Raw genomic sequence first — 17,838 nt, 5'->3', positions numbered from 1 at the left:
CTTCACCGGCTGCAGAAAATCTCGGGGTTTGTTTGGATGTCTCGTTATCTATGAGGGATCAAGTCATGACCACCTCAGGGACCTGCTCCCAAACCCTGAGGCTTCTGCGCAGAGTGTTCCAGTGGCTGCCCCTATCTGCCCGAAGAACTTTGAACCAGGCACTCGTCATTGGTTGTCTTAACTACTGCAACGCTCTGCTAGCATCTGAAAACTAAACTCTTCTCAGCAGACTACTGATAGTCCAGAATGTTGCTGCATGCTTGGCTCTTAAAATGCTGCCTTGTACCTCCTCTAGGCCATTGCTAAAACAGCTTCACTGGCTTCCTATTCGCCAGAGAATTACATTTAAAGTTTGCTGCCTCGCCCATAAAGAACTTTACAGTAGAAGTCCTAGCTATTTGGCAGACATGTTCAAAGTTTACTGTCCAAGCAGACTGCTTAAATCCTAAGGTAAAAGGCTGCTTGTGGTCCCTCGCTACAGGAAATTATGAACAGGTGGCAGAACTTTTGCATACCTTGCTCTGAAATATTGAAACACACTGCCGGAGGTCCTGCGCAAGTGCCCCAGTCTGCTTCGGTTCAGGAAACTCCTGAAGACTGAACTATTACGGGATTGATTTGTGCTCGTCCTGTACCTTCTCTCTCTGCCAGCGCGGAGATACCTTGACGGGGGTGATTCCAGCGCTTTATAAATCCCATACATAACATAACATCTATGCGCTGATTTTGTGATCATTGCAGTTTCAATCCACTGTCATGCAAATCATTTTTAAATTGGATCAATTATTGTGATGGCATAGCTTGGATGATGGACAAAATGTCATCGGAGCGCTGAGCTCTGTCACAAAGCAGAGACCTTTTATCTACCTGCTCTGCACAACACAGGTATTTCCATCCTTCTTTGATGAATTTACACTCCTAAGACAACCCTTTTTGTTTGGGGGATTAATTTTGGGAGGTGTTGCTTTGACTTTTTGCCTGCGTTGCAGCTGCCATTTAGATGTTTCTTATTCTTGTGCAGATCAAACATTTAGCTGAAAATCTTCTGAGACATGACCACAACAAAAAAATTTCATCTTACCCAATTATTTGTGGCAAAACTGTTTCCTCAGGTATAGACCCAAGAAAGATCCTCCCTGACCTACTGTTTCCTCCAGTAATCCATTTCTGGATAAAATCCGAGCCCTGCAGCCATTCATAATGGCAACTAATGAGATGTTCTAGCAGATTGAGGACTGATGAGTTATTATGGAGGAACGTAATGGGAAAAAAATGGAGCAATGCATCAGTTTGGTTCAAGATGTTGTTGTGTAGATTCCACAAATTATACCAGGAGATAATGAATCTAAGCAACATGCTGGAGAGTTAGAAAATAGACATCATTGCAACAATTTCCATCTCTATGGACTTTCAGAAGCAGTTAAAGTGCCAAATCTTCTAGGTTTCCTAAATCCTAGATCTCCTGGGGCCACTCCCAATATTCTATGAGGTTCTCTAACCTACATAAAAAGGATAAAAAGGGTTCATTCCTTGGGAAAGCAGAACTCACATTCTTCAAGACATCGTGGCATCATTATGTTGTTTCTTGAGCTCTGAGCGGCCAAAGATAAAAAGAAAATTGTTTGGTCTGGTCATAATTTATTTGTTTCATAGGATGTTTCAAATGCAACCAAATCTAAGACCAAAATCCTCTAATGAAACAACTCAATGCCTGATATAGTATACGCCATCCTTGCCTCTGAAAATATCACACGAGGGCAATACAAAATCTTTTGCTGACCCTGCTAAATTGTGAGATTATCCTCATAGTATTTTGCATTACAGGGTGGAAACCTCCCCATATAAAGTTTACAGTTTATTGTTATAATTATTGTGTTTCTCTTTTTATTTCTTGCTAACCTTCTTGTCTTGTCATTGACAAACTGTATTTCTTTGTGTATCCATTTATCTCGGTACTGTCCCTTGACTTGCTAGTCTCTCTTCCTTTTTACGTATGTTCAGTATCTATATATATTTCTTCCTCTTTTATTTTCCTTAAGAGTGGTGCTGTTAAAATGTACTATTTGTTATTTTATTATGTCCCCTAAAGACTTTAGCTTATTGTTATTTGTGTTTTGGCTTGTCGTCTTCCCTACAGATTATCACCCTTTCTCCAGTCAGTCTACAACTCCGTGTCTTCCATGTTTAATTTTATTTCTTGGAGTGTCTGAGGGCACCCACACCCTGTGAAAAGACAAAAGGTACTTTCTCACCAGTCCACCTTTAATGTAAACGTTGCTTTTATTCATGAAACACATTGTAGTGAAGCTGCGCTGGTAAAACTGAAAAGATATTGATTGGGACATGCATTATTTTCTCCTGTTGTAGATCATATGGGAAGGGTTGCTATTCTATGCCACACTTCTTTAAAATGACAGGTGATATCCACAGAATATGATAACATGGGTAGATGGATATTACTCAATGTTGCACTTGAGAATAAATATTTTTTACATTATTTAATTTTTACGTCCCTGTAAAACCATATATTGAGTTTTGGAATGTTATTAAAAGAAAATTAGCAAATACTTCTAATTCCAATATTATCATGGCCGGGGATTTTGGATCTATTTTTAGACACAAAGTCTGAGTATATATCCAAATCTGATAGATCTCATAAAGCTTTTAAATTTGCAGTTTCTTCTCTGATGTTTTTTGATTTATAGAGAGCATGTAATCTAGATAGTTCAGAATTCCCTTACTTTTCACATGGCCAAGTGTTACTCTCCAAAATTAATTGGTTTAGTTATTAAATCCTTGCTAACGTCTTTAAATACTGCAGAGATGGGATCTATTTACCTCTCGGTTCATGCCCCAGTCAATGCCTATTTGATCTTGTTACTTTTGATTTGAAATATAGCAGAGTATTAATAGCCATTTTTTTATTTGACGAGAATTTTCTTTCTAAACATAATATTTTCATTAAAGTTTTTTTATTTCATTTAATAAACCCCTTGTCATATCCATTATTATTAATGTATTTAAAGCATTTTTTGCTGCTTTCTTAATAGCTTTAACTGCCCGGAAAAAAAAGAAAATTAATAGTTGGTATGAGTCCCTCTTAAACAGTATTAAGACAATTGAGCACAGTTATTTTACTTTAAAGTCTTCTCATATGCTAAATGATCCTACCATGGTCAAGTCAGAATTAAACAAAATTACTACTATCAACACCTGTAATGTACTATTGTGGTTTAAGTTCAAATTTCATGGTGGCCAGAATAAAGCAGGTAAGATGCTTGTGAAAAACTTGAAAATTAAGACTGAATGCAAAGCAATTGGCTGTCTCATCAAAGAGCAAGGTAATACTATTTCAGTTGCAAATTTGGATATTTCTAAATCCTTTCAAAGTTTTACAAGTGGCACTATACAGATGATACAAATCCAAGTGCTCAGGAACCTCTTTCTCCTTTGTTATTTTTTTATTGTCTGGAAACTTTTTTGGACAGAATTCTATGTACTACATATATTACTGGGTTTCAATCCTGCAAATAAGAAGTTAAAATATCGGCCACATTTGGGGCGTGGCTTATGCGCCAAGCAGGATGGTGGTGAGCTACGAAGTCCAGAGGCTCATTTTTTCTTCCTAAAAGCCACCAGCTGACTTCTACTCCCATCTGGAGCATGCCTGCCGATTCTACTTGACCTCCCTGATACACGACTTTGTCCATTTACTGTCTTTTGTTGCGCCTGAGTGCCACAGCTGTGAATTTTATTTAGAATGTGAGTGCCTGCCACTTTGTTAGTGTGCTGCTCGTATTCTTTCCTCTCAAGAAGCATTGTCGGCTTCGGAGGAGTACTCGGGAACACAATTGGGCATGTCCCTTCATCTGTATTTGACTTTGTAAGTTCCCTTTTTCTTCTTATCAGCACTGCTCAGTGACGCAGTTTGCACCAGTTGCCTTTCTTTTAATGCATTGCTTGCATCCTCTTATATATGATGTCCCTATACCTTGCCAAGGACTACATTTTATCCTAAATATTGGCTTGTTTCTCCAATTTTGGCACTACAAGTATCCTCCTTTTTGACGTTGTACTGCCTAATGATACAGCTTGACAGTTGCCTCCATTTTCTGTGAGACTTTGTCCACGCTTTCCCTCCAAGCTGCGACAGAGGTGCCTTATTCAACAAGTCACCCTATTGTCCTTTTCTTGCTTCCCTCATGTTCATGCTGCATGGCTATTCAAAGGTCTACATTTTCTCACCATAATTATATGATGACTTTTCTACTTTATATTGTTTTCAAGGTTTTGTGGCAAGCCTGATTCGCTTGGTGCTTGCTTCTCACCTAAGGTCCTCATAAGATTATTGTATGGGCAGAATAAAATCCTCTCAGAAGGTTTTTAACAATAACACGCAACACGTAAATATGGCCAATGACACTCCTTCACCTATTATGTCTTCTAATAGTCCAATCGTGGATAGTATTCCTGATGATGGGAGGGACTTCAACCATTTATGTGCACAATCAATGAGAAACAGCAATAGACAGAAGATAACTGGATAATTATGGAGGACAGGATGGTTGAAATGGAGCAGCGCATTAATTCTCTACAGGATCTGTCCACTAAAATTCCTTTAATAGAACGGGAGATCTTACAACTTAAACTTTATACAGAAGATTTGGAAAACAGAAACGGTTGCAACAATCTACACCTATATGGCCTTTCTGAAGCTCCTGATCTCCTCGAGTTTTTGAAGACATTTCTTCCAGACCTGCTTGGACTCCCTGCTCCTCCTCCTTTCAATTTTCAATGAGCTAGGTCGGTTGAACCCTCATTCTTCCAAGCCTCGAGGTATAATTATACTTGTCCTTGAATTTCCAGACCATCTCTGTGTCTTAATAACTACTAAGGACAGACAGCATCTTATTTGGTCTGGTCAGAATATATTTATATGTCAGAGCATCTCCAATGCTACAAATGCCAGAAGAAAGGAGTTCCTTGCATTGAGACCTCAATTGTGATATCCGAATAAACAATATGACACTCTTCACCATTGCTTATGCAAGATTACTTAATAAGACACTTCCAAATCCTTTGATGGTCCTATGAAACTGAAAATGTTTCTCCAGAGCATATCATCACAAGGATACTGCTGCTCAGAATTCTGAAACTGCTCCTATGGCTTTTCTTTCTCACTTCCACTTAATGTATGTTTCTGCTCTCCGTTGATGTCCTTGTCATGTCACTGACACGTATCTCACCACTTTCTCAAACTTATATTTTCAGATCTGATGTTCACCCTTGATTTGTACTTTCCTCTAATCTCTCATGAATCTTCTTTCCTCTGTGTTGCTCTTTTCTTACTCATTGGTTTTGTTTTAAATCAGCTGTTTTCTCTAAATAAAAATGATTGAACAAATAAAATGTTACCATTGTAATATTTCCTGCTCGTCAGAAAGCCTGATGTTAAATATGACTAAATATTGAAATGCCTTCTTAAGACATGCAGACCATTCTCATACACAAACCAGTCAGTATGCAAATGTTGCGTTACTGGTTTGCGAATGGGAATAATACATCAGGCCCCTAGAGTAGAGCGGTTAAGAAACATTTTCTGATTTGTGAAAGAAGTGGTTCCATTTGGGGATTCTCTTCTGCCGGTGAATACTCTGTCAGATTTCCATAAACCATACTATCAGTATGGCAGAGGTAATTGCGATCTCGGATTCGCCACTTCTTTTACTAACCGAAGAACTTTTGGTAACCACCGACACCATAGTTGCCAACTGTCTCATTTTCGCAGGGACTGTCGCAGCATGTTGGAGACTGTCCCGGGTAATATTGTTACATAAACTGTTCCTCTTTATTACACACAGGTATTCAAACAAGAAGTTTCTATCTGCAGCAGCCCTCTACTGCAAAATGTCCTGGGAACTTTTTTCAAATGTTGGCAACAATGCCACACCTAAATCCACCCCTATGATATTGTTAAGAGAAATGCCAGAAAGGTCATTCTTCAGATCAAGACGGATTCAGACTCACCACAAGGTCCTATTTCTGCCACTGTTTGGCTGTCCCAAAGTGTCTGTAGATTCGCTAATCTTTCTGAAGGCTCCATTGTTATTTTTTTCATTATTCTTCTGCGGTGCAAAAAGAAAAGGGATAATTAAGCATGCAGCCTTTCTAACAAGTGCCATCATTAGTCAACACAATGCTTATTCACTATGTTTTTTGCTCAATTTTAGAGCTTGCAAATTAAAGAGCTGCCATCATTATCTGAGCAAAGTTAATTTGATTTCCAGTAGGCCCATTTTCAGTTAAAACATCCAATAAAAGCGTACAAAGAATGGTGCATAATCACAAAGTATTCACCTAGTAGCATCATTAATATTTCCATTTAATAAGTATCTCTCTGAAGCTACAATTTCAGAATTATGGCTTGTACATGAGCAGTAAATCTTTTCTGCACAAATATTGAGAATGCCAATAGACTTGGCTTCTGTATAGTGTATAACTAAATGCATGCACACGTTCATACAGGCACTGTTTTCACAAGTGCCGATGCACAACACAATAGATCTACAGGCGTAAATGCACAATGACCTTAAGTCATACATAAAGTTATGCAGCAGAGGTCATGGGTGATGTGCATGATTGAAGGACATGATAATATGAAGAACGGGGAAACTATTAAGACGCGGCAGGTGAGAACTGTGTGATGGGGTAAGTCGTGCACTTGACAGATGGATGGAAAATAAACAAGCATACCTTTACTCTTAAAGGGAATGATCAACTTACGTTTTTTTTCTTTGCTGTTATAAATTGCTCTCTGCTTGTAGGTGTCCTGTACTCTTAACCTAAAGCAGGGCTTTAAGTGGAATGAAAAATCTGGGGAGTCTCTTAAGGGAGCGTGGCTGATGTAATTAAGGACGTGGCTTAAAACCTATTTTTAAGCAAAAAATCTGTGCTCAGCATAATGTGGAGCCCGACTGGTATTTCGCTGCTTCTGTGATTGAATGCAGATTTATAAGGCAAGTAACATTACACCTACAACAAACCAGGGCTCTTGGCTTTGACAATGGTTGTTAGTTCCATTAGATAAATAAGCAACAAATATGGTTTTGTTGTATGACATATCGAAAATTATTCAGTTCTGACATGATGAGACAGTAAAAGAACAATAAAGAGTCTTTGACGTTACCTCATAGGCAGTGAAGGGTGGTACTGCTGGAGAGTTAAGATTTGTTTTCTCTCCCTGAGGGTGAGGGTAAAATCGGAGAGACTGATAGAGGCCGGTCTCAGCAGCCTCTTTTTAGAACTGCTGAGCACCGGCAGGACCCGGCCCACTTAAAGCCCTGACTTAATGGGGTTATTTAGGAAACCGTTTCTCATATTTGAATTTAATGTACTTCTCGGAAATCATTTAAAAGCCAGTGATCATGGCAGTGCAGACCTTAAATGTTTCATACAGCAAACTGAAAGTGTGAAAATTAGAAGAGCTGCAGAACCATTCTCCCCAAGGCAATTCCCTGCCTGGCTCACAAGATTCATATGAAACACTGCACCAATAAAAACCTCAGATGCATGAGCATAAAACTCCATTCCTGGAGCAGTATGCTTGCATTCCTCCCTTGCTCAACCGAGTCCCAAGTCAGCAGTTCATGCTGCTCAACAGAGATTCTTGTACTTGCTCTAAATCCAAAAGGATTTGTTATATGAATGCTGCTCCTGGCAGACACAAAGCAAGCTTTAAAAAAGCTAAAATATAAAGAACCCTCCAAGGCTGCAGTTAGCGCGGCCAGGCGGGCAACTAGAGCCAAATTTCGGGGGGGGGGGGGGAGGCTGAAAAATATTTCGGGGGAGGGGGCTAATTCTTCCAGCCACAGACAGAGTGGCTGTAAGAATGGGTGAACACACAACAAAAGCTCCATTTACAATTAATGGTCTTTTAAAAACCTGTTAAGTACTCGGTGCGGCTGCAATTAGATGCACGCCAGCCCGCGAAGACGTGTCAGCCCGGGCTGACACACACGACGGGGGGGGGGGGGCTGAAGCCCCGTGAGCCCAACGGGTGTTGCGCGCCTGAGTGCGGCTCACGGGACACGATGCGCAGCAACCGCACAACCACAGATGCGGTTCTCAGTCATAGAGGGCTGCATTGAGGCCAGGAGCTTGAGGGGTGTGGAGGTGTAAGGTGGGCGTAGGAGGAAGCACAGCATGGAGGTAGTGTAAACAGTGAGTTATGGAGTAATTTTGAGATATTCATTCCATACTGAGCTCTTTAAAAATGTTGCAGTCTAGAAGAGGCAAACATTTGATAATACCGTGTTATGCTGTATCTGAGTCACTATCCTTCTACCGTTCCCTTGTGGTAAGCCTTATTTGCTGGGTATCGCTAACATGAGTCAAAGGTACAAAGGAAGGAAGTAGAATCAAGCTAATTACTTCCTTTGTACCTTTGACTCACTGATTACTGAACTGGAATCTTAGGACTCCTCTTTTCTGCAAACTTTAGGAGTACATCATCACAGGCTAAGTTATGGTGGCAAGTGTTACAAAAAAATCCTTGAGGAAGATCCACCCCTATCAAAGTGTGCAATTCACTGAGGTGGGCAGACAAAAACACCCAACCTCCGAGGTGAGCACAGACAGGACTCTGCACTTTCAGGCCCGCCGATACACGCACATACCCACCCGTGTTAATTTGCTATCCCTGAGACTGCCCCATCCGCGGCTTCAACTTTACCCGTATACCGGGTCGGAATTATCACCAGTTCATCGAAAAACGCACTTCGCTATTATCAGCCCTGAAGAGTCACAGGTAGTGGTGACCTGTTGATGAAACACGTGTCAGCTGGCATTGTTTTCCTTTATGAATACCTTCTACATAAAACAACTTTCATTGAACTACCGGTGTCGACTTTCATGAAATTACATTATTGAATCTAAACTCTTTACTCTATACGTGTGCCAAGAACTTGTATATAACCTTCTCTTGTGTTTGAATAAATACACTATAAAGGTGTCCATTTATAATACCAACCCAGGCCACCCAGAAGGTGCACATGACAAATGAGGTGCCTCTTAGTTCACTATCGGCATTGTGGTCAGGGTGGACGGTGGGGGGGGCATCAATGTTTCTAAGTTCATGTTTCAAAATTGTCACTTAAAAAAAAATACTGCTCATTACACTGATGTATTCTGGTTTACTAAAGGGAAACGCTACAGCTGGTAAATGAAATACAATTTTTTCCATTTTGAAGAGACTTTATTATATTGTTACATGTGTGTTGCAAGACGTCTTTGAAAATGAAGATGTTCCTAAAGTTCAGTGGTGCAGGGCACCTTCATTGCTTCTTTTCTTTTTATTAAGTTAATCTGTAAATACATGATTGACCGTTTATTGAACATCTGAATGTTTGTGCTCAGTCATGTAAACAGCAGCCCAGTGCACCATCACCAGGAGGCTGCATGTACAGGTCAGGAGGGCTGCAAGCGGCCCCGGGTTTTACTTTGATTATTACTGGACTTACACAACCTACACTTCTCTCATGGTCAGCTGGGAAAGCGTCACTCCCTACCTATGCCTTATTCCGACACGTTCAATTGGGGAGGTGAGAGAGATTGTCTATAAGTATAGGGGAATTACAGGATACTGCCCCCCTGCCTCATTCATTCCACACTAAGGTAGGTATCCTACCACCTTTGAGACTCCACTACGACCTTTTTTTCAGAAAAATGAACAACCTAACAGAGTTGTTTATGGGCCTCACATACCCTATAGGGTTTCACCCTGGTCCTTATAAACCAGAGTGGGCTCAACCATATTTCAGGGAGCTCTAGGAATATTATCGGCACGGGTGAATTGGAGGCCTAAGTTGGAAATATGATGGTGCGGCACCCTTGGAGTGAGTGTGACAACAGGGATGTGCTTCCACCAACTTCTATATGGTGCTAATATACATCAATTAAGGCAATAATGCCCACCAGAAAAACCATGAGACAGATAAGTAGGCCTACCTCGACATATGTTTGTGTTATTTGTGTGTCCACTGTTTGACATAAGGAGACTTGGGTGTGATAAAAACAACAAAAAACCCAACCAATATTAATACAGACCATCAATATAGGGGTAGTCCTGATGAAAGCTTAGGACCTTTAGACAGGCCATTTAGAGGGCTGAAACATGTCGACAAGAAGTTAGGGGAACACCCATGCTTGAGCTCACCTGGGTTTAAAGGGACCAGGATGAGACCCAATGATGAAGCATGACACCAATAGGGTGTCTGAGGATCTATAAACAACTCTTTTAGTTCTTTCCTTTTCCCAGAGAAACAGGTAGGAACAGAGTCTTATAGGTGGTAGGATACCTAAGTATGGAAAGGTTCACTCTTGTCACAAACCACAGGCCACTCTGGGTTTGCTGTCTTTGTCGGGCTTGGCAACATTTGCAGGCCTCTTGTCTCTATAGTCTTTGACATAAAAAGCTCCTCACTGCAGAGCACTATTTACTTGTACTCAGGCTCTGGGCTGAAAAAAGGCAGGTTCCCTACAAGCCGTGCAGTCTACCTCCTTCTCACTTAACTTTGCTGAAGCAGCCATGTCTTTTCTCTCAATCCTAGTGTATATGCTCGACTCCTTCTGGGGAGAGCTTTAGTATCAGGCTTTCCCTGCACAGGCTAAAAGGTGAACTCTAAATGAGCCAAAGATGTCAGATTTTATTCAGAAATAGTACGAGTTTGTAGATTTATAAAGCGCAGTTTACCATCCCTTAGACACTGCCCATGGGCACAAGGAGATTGAGTGATTTGCCAGGTATCACAGGATGTTGCGCAGGCACTAAAATCCAGGTCCCAGCTCCCAATACGGCAGCTCTGGCCACTATGCAACATCTGACAACTCAACTTTTTGGCCCCAAAAGTTTGGGGGGAACCAATCATTCAATGCCTCCTCTTCCAGTTGGTGTTGCACAGTTCCAAAGCAGTCCCTCTTGTTTCCCTGGAAACAGCATGAATCTTGTATTGTACACTGTGTTTTGTAGATTGGAGCCAGTCAGTCCCATCCAGTTTCAGCCTTATGCTGGGCTCCGGGTACTGCAGCAGCACATGACATAGGATGCAGGTGATGAGTAGGCGGTCAATCTCATTTGTGTAGGTATTCTTTGTCTATGCACTTTGTCACTGTCACTTGATTGTATGTTGCATCTCTCAGGCCACAAATCAACCCGCTAGAATTGGCTTCATTATGGGAAGGTGAACATAATTAAGCCTTCCTACTTACTTCTTTTAAGGTTTTGGGGATAAAACACGTACACATACCCCTAGGACCTTGAATGGTCTCCACATCAAGGGTGGAAAAAATTAGCAGCAAGTTGGAACAGGCAGAGAAATTGGAGACAGTAGCTCTAACTACCACTAAACCTTTCTGACACCCCTACAAAGTTAGGGACTACAACCTGGGATAAACATGACAAACTGGTGGCATCCCAATAATCAAGCATCAAAGCACTACTCAAAAACAACACTTGAATTCAGATAGAATCAGAGCATCTGGGCATAGCAGACTACACAGATTTAAAAAGGGATAACACATACCCAGTCTCTAGGGAGTATCTGAAAAAGCTTGTAGCACAAAACTATTAATCAACTAAGCTTCCATCAACTGTTAACCAGCTCATGGCCTGGCTATGGGGTTGGCTGCCACCCACGTTGAAAGCAATATCACTTTGGTTGTACCCTGTTAGACAACAGAGTCTACCATCCAATTAGTGTACAACATCAAAAACAATTCACCAAGTCTGTCAAGGGAATCGTAACACAAAAGAGAAAAGAAGAGCATGTTATTTAGTCTACCTGAATTTTAGAAACAACGTGAGTCCTGGTAAAGGTAAATTAACATAAGCAATAAACTCTGCAATTGCGGGCAAAATCTGGAAGAATAATTATGGCTCCTACTTTAATATTGTTTTTTGTACAAGGAGCAACAAAGAAGGCTCTTCTAAATATTATGAGGAAATCTCCAACTTAGGTGGAACGTTGGCTGTATTGAAGTATTCCTACTGATAGTAATAATAGTCTGTTTGCTGCATGCATCCTTCTCGATAACTGCCTACTAAACAAAAATTCTACATAATATTTAGAATTAGAAAATATTCCTATTGAAGACAATAGTTATTTGAGGGAATCTCATTGTAAAATTATGGAGCACAGTAAAAATGACCACATGTCCATAAAGTGATGTTCCCCCACCCTCAATCTTTTTTTCCAATTTTCCCCTTGTCTAACTTTTTAATTGGAAATCTGTCCCATTTAAATCCTGTTTTAATTATATTGTAGTATTTTATACTGTGCAGATGTGTCACCACCCACCTCCAACTGTGGAAGATATCATGGAAGAAATAAGAGTCCTAAAACCTTTGTAGTAGAAACCAATACATCTCTTCACCGAATCAAGGAATAATTGTACTCCCATGATCAACGTATTACTGTTATTGAACAGCGAGCTAGCGATGTGGTATTGCTGTGCTTCTCCTTTTTGTTCACCGAAGCCAGGACTAGTACATCTTTTTTAGTTAGTCCGTACACTTTTCATCCTTCGGGGTTTTCTTTTTTGTTATTATGGATTCACTCCAACCCTGTGACTGGGGTGAGTGACTGAAAAGTTTCAGCGCTCCGTTCATCATTCCCTTTTGTTTGCATTGTTCACCCTAAGTTAGCGTGGTATGCCCAGACGTGGGTACCGTGCTCACTTTGCCACTAGATTCAAGCTAGCCTGGCTGATGAGGGGTGTTACACCAAAACCAGTTCCGGGATGCTAGTTTTTGGTCCAAAGAAGACCTGGCTTGGCAGTTCGGGCTGGACTGTTCCCATTAAGAACAGGTTCAAGACTGATTTGCATATGGCTGGGTCTGAACTGGGGTGGCGAAGTGAGCTGAAGGACGATGATGAATTCAACCAAGATCTGTGACTGGGGGTGAGTGTCTGATAAGTTTCAGCTCTCCGTCCATCATCACCTTGTGTTTGTGGTATTTGGAGTCAGTTAGTTCTCCTTTTTCCCACAAACATATTCTTTACAAGTCTCATTTTCCAAGTGCTAGATACCATTATCTACATCTCACTGTTGTCCTTTATTTAACCCATATTTGGTCTCTAAAGTATCCCATTGTGAAAGATTTATTTACAGTCCCATCTGCTAAAACAAATGGATCAAACAGAATGGTAAGACGTTGATGTGGTGGACTTGGTGAGATAAGGGTCTCTTTACTATTTCTCAATTACTACTTAATAATTTAGTTATTCCTTTTGAATATATTTCTTCTTTCTATAACCTTTCTTCTAAGTGGCTTAAACAATATAAAAAACGTGAAAACGTTCTTCAAGTTACACTTCAGTCGTTCACAACTTCTCTTACTCAGGGTTATGATTCAAGACCATCCCAAACTCCATTACTACTCCCTCTAAAGCAGGACTCATATATAAAACACTTGGGGCTTAATTACACAACTTTGGTAGTGTGGAAGCAGGCTGCCATGCCACCGACCTGCTTCCAAACTGCCAAAGCAGTACTGACACCGCCCCCCAGATTAGGAGTTTTCTCCTGGTCTGGTGAACAGTTCCTTGACGGTCCCAGGAGGTGAGCCTTAGAAAGGCACTGCAATTGGAACGCCAAAGCAAGTTCTTGCACGGCATGAACTGTTAAGTCCAGGGCTGTGCAGGTACTGGACATTCATGCAGACAGGGGGGCACACCATGTGTCCCTCTGCATGCATCCCCATGGCCATGAGGCATCAGGGGGTCCTGTAGGAACTGCTTAATTTCCTCACTGCTCAGTTTTCATGGTGGGCTCCCAAACCCGTAATATGCTTGGAAGTGCAGCAGCTACACTGCCAGCATATTATGGCCTCTGCATTACCAACACAGGATCAAGGATCCCAGCTGTAGGATCGGTCCTGTGGTGGTCCCACCACCCCATTTGTATTATGGCGGATGGACTGCCAGTCTGGAGGTCCAGGGAACGCCACCACATGTTAGGGCCCTTAAAATGCCTAATACTGATGGGTCTAAACTCAACCAGAAACTTTTATGAGAGTCTGACATACACTATGTTTTGCCTATCCCCTTATGGGATAAATTACTGGCAAAGAATAATTCTACAACTTGCCTGGCCAACCTTACCCAAACTTTATATTGTTTTACAGAATAGATTATTTCACACTCAAGCACACTTATTTAAACTTAAACTTCTTAAACAAAATACCTGTTGGCGTTGCAATACTCATCCGGGTTCCTATATTCATGTTTTTCCTATGCCCTACACTTTTTGATTTCTGACTTCAACTGTGGCAAGAACGTGGACTATTGTTGGCATTTCTTTACCATACTCATTAGACATATTATTCCTTGGTGGCCTACACTTTTTTTGGTCTCATTATAAAAAGCTTGGAAAATTAGTGGACCTTCTAATTGTATTTGGTTTGCAGGCGATTACCGCCAACTCAAAATTCACTGACAATATCATCATTCATCAGTGGTGGAATTTAGTTTGCCATAATCATAGACAGGGTAGGTAATATTTGCATTCTCATCATTTGTTGTTGAATATGATATGTTGTGGTGCCCGCTTACCAACTATCTGTTCATGACTGCAATTCATAATGCTTCTTTGACTTCCTACACATAGTTTTTAGCTTCAAACTATATTGTTTTTAGTATGCACTCCATTAGTTATGTTTTTTCCTTGATTTAATTTATCATTATAAAGGTGTGGATATTGTTATATGAAGATGTAATTGTTAGATACTATATTCCTTTTTTCCTTCCTTTTCATCTTCTATCTCTCTTTCATCTTTTTCCTATAATGTTCTAACAGCAGCCCTTCCATTAGGGATAATTTATTGATATCCTTAATGATTTGCAGATCAGGGTTTATTATTAATTGAGATCTTTATTCTACAATGTTGTACTTATGGAATGGAATACTTCTTCCTTTGTATATTTTGCTGTATTTCAATAAACATATTACGATTTTTAAAAAAGCAGAACACTGTACTGCGTCCGTAACTCATGGAGATCTTTGCTGCAGCTGGATCTTGCTGTTTGGCCTGGCAACAATGTGGTATTTCCAAGTGTTACCACCAGAAAAGAAGACTGGTGAGACTTTAGCAGTGTTTTACCAACTGAGATGGATTAGTCTTGCTCTTCCACAGCAAGGGGTGCATGCAGTTGTCATAACATCACACTCGATTGGTTCTCCTTCTTTGGGGGACTGTGAGCTACATAGCCAGCATAAAATGTGCATCAGGATATCACAACACAGCTGTGCAGAGATGGGGAAATGTGCACCAGAAACGAAAAGACTGGGAAAGAGGAGTGCTGAATGGTTTTCCAGATTAATAACATAAGAAAAACATGGTTCTTTCCTGCGCAATGTCTGGGTTGGACGACCCTTGCAGACCATAGATGGTAAACCAATTCCCCAACATATAACTGGGACCAGCTGGGGTCTTTTGCTGTTCTCTGTCCTGTTTTAAGCTTTAGATGATCAATACGCTTAGATGCCCTTGTGGCTTGGTAGCTGTGAAGAGCAAGGAATAATGTGGAAATCTGAGATCCACGTTTAGGAGCTTATTTACCCCCATACCTGTGCTTGATTATAAATGTAAGCAATGAAAGAAGAATACAGAACATCCACTGAACCACTAGAGGGCTTGGATGAGGTAATTTGGTGCTGGGGCTGAAATAGCCAGGAGAAACCGCAAGCTGTCGGGTGTGGGTCCACTTATTGGCCCATGACCTGACCCTGAGTGCCTTTGGCTGACAGCTCCCTCAAACTCGATCAACCTGCGAATATGAAGCAGTGCACCAATGAAACCCAGAACTAACCCTTCTCACCGAGCATGCCAACTCAGCAAAGTTAAAAGAACTATCACAAGACTGTCAACAGTGTCTTTAAAATGCAATACATATAGTGCAGGCTCATGCTAAATAATTAATTACATCGTTCTATTGAGATGACAAAAAAATGCACAATGTAAAACACTTTCAAAGTCATCTGGCCTGGCACTGTTAGATTTTTACCGTAGCAGTCATTAAAACTGTAAGAAATTGGGTTATTGGTTTACTGGACTGTGAGCCCTGGTCAAGAAGTAACCATACTTCTTGTCAGGGTAAGGTACAACTGAATCCCAAATCAACCTGTGCTCAACCTCCTGGTAGCTTGGCACAAGAGTAATCAGGGTCAACGTAGAGGTATTGTGTAAAGTATCTGTGCAACAGTGCAAACAGTAAAACAGTGAAAACACCACAGAAAAAAGGATCCCACAACAGATTAGAACAAGCATTAGAAATGCAATCGGGCTCGGATTTATTTGAGTTTGAGCTAATGGCATTATAAATGGCAATGTATTGTTGCTATGTGTTGTGGAGTGTGTTCATGTGGTGTGTACTGCCAGTGATCTCACTACTCTACTCACTACTCTACTCACTACTCACTACTCTACTCACTACTCTACTCACTACTCACCACTCTACTCACTACTCTACTCACTACTCTACTCACTACTCACTACTCTGCACTCACTACTCACTACTCTGCACTCACTACTCACTACTCTGCACTCACTACTCACTACACTACTCACTACTCCAATCACTACTCTACTCACTACTCTACTCACTACTCTACTCACTACTCTACTCACTACTCTACTCACTACTCTACTCACTACTCTACTCACTACTCTACTCACTACTCTACTCACTACTCTGCACTCACTACTCTACTCACTACTCACTACTCACTACTCACTACTCACTACTCACTACTCACTACTCACTACTCTGCACTCACTACTCTGCACTCACTACTCTGCACTCACTACTCTGCACTCACTACTCAGTACTTTTACCGACACGGGAAAATGGGAAGCGACAAACAATAACTTTTATTGTCGAAATGAATATTTCTTCCCAAAATGAAGGCCTCCAAGTGCCGAATGTGGCGTAAAGGCACCGGCTGATGTGTGGGGAGCGTTAAACCAGCGGTGTTTTCAGTGGTTCAGCTGTGGAGATAATTTTAAGTGTATCCTCAACCCACTTTCGTGTTCTCGGACAAACCGTGGTAATTTGTGACTTATTCACGTTGAACATGGATGAAAATTGTTTTGGGACACGCATTTGCCCGAGGGCTTGGCCCGACTCTGCAATGCGTCCTCGAAGTGTAAATATATGCCAAAAAACGACATGCACACATGGGTCTTGCTGCTTGCAAAGAAGATGAGCAAATGACAAAACAAGTGAGTCAACGAAACAAAAGAATTTATATGGTGTTCGAACCGGGGTCTCTACTTGGCCGGGGTACGTACCCTAGTCCAAGTAGGGACCACCGCTTCAGACAGGGTAGCTTGGCGCAGAGCAGGAAGGCGTAACTTCAGAGTCAATGTGTAAAGTATTTATGCAACACACAGCGGTAGTGACACAATAAACGCACTCACAAGAAGACACTACACCAATCCTTATAAAAATATGAGAATCTTTATCAATAGTTTAGGCCTGGTACACAATCCGGTAAATCCAGTTCTTAAGTAAGAGCAAACCAACAGAAGTTCATATATGCCAAGAGCTCTTAAGGTGCACTAATTGCTGATAGTGTTTTTTGGGGGAGGAAATAATCCTCTAGGTTTTGCCAGTTTTTTAGGCAAACGATTGTGCACTTATCAGTTCAGTCTCAGGTCTGTATTAAAGAAAGCAAATGTGCGCGGGGACTGGATTCCTCCTAGTCCCCCAGATAAGGAGCTATAGTGTGAGGACACCTTAAGCCTGCGATTGGCAGCCACCCGTTCAGTCCCAGTCAGGC

At 41.1% G+C, this 17,838-nt stretch overlaps 1 protein-coding gene across 2 annotated transcripts in view; it reads right to left on the bottom strand.

The window, feature by feature from the left end:
- Positions 1 to 17,838, bottom strand: part of CARMIL1 (capping protein regulator and myosin 1 linker 1) — a 1,033,060-nt gene that overhangs the window by 623,624 nt on the left and 391,598 nt on the right. For both annotated transcript variants that reach the window (XM_078687906.1, XM_078687907.1), the window contains exon 6: positions 6,028 to 6,125. In XM_078687906.1, the coding sequence (XP_078544032.1) occupies positions 6,028 to 6,125 (98 nt within the window). The remainder of the gene's footprint in view (positions 1 to 6,027; positions 6,126 to 17,838) is intronic.

This window comes from Lissotriton helveticus, chromosome 4_1 (genome assembly GCF_964261635.1).
Source record: "Lissotriton helveticus chromosome 4_1, aLisHel1.1, whole genome shotgun sequence".
Classification (NCBI taxonomy): domain Eukaryota; kingdom Metazoa; phylum Chordata; class Amphibia; order Caudata; family Salamandridae; genus Lissotriton; species Lissotriton helveticus.
The sequence above is the reverse complement of the archived record's forward strand: the minus strand, read 5'-3'. Positions and strand labels throughout refer to the sequence as shown.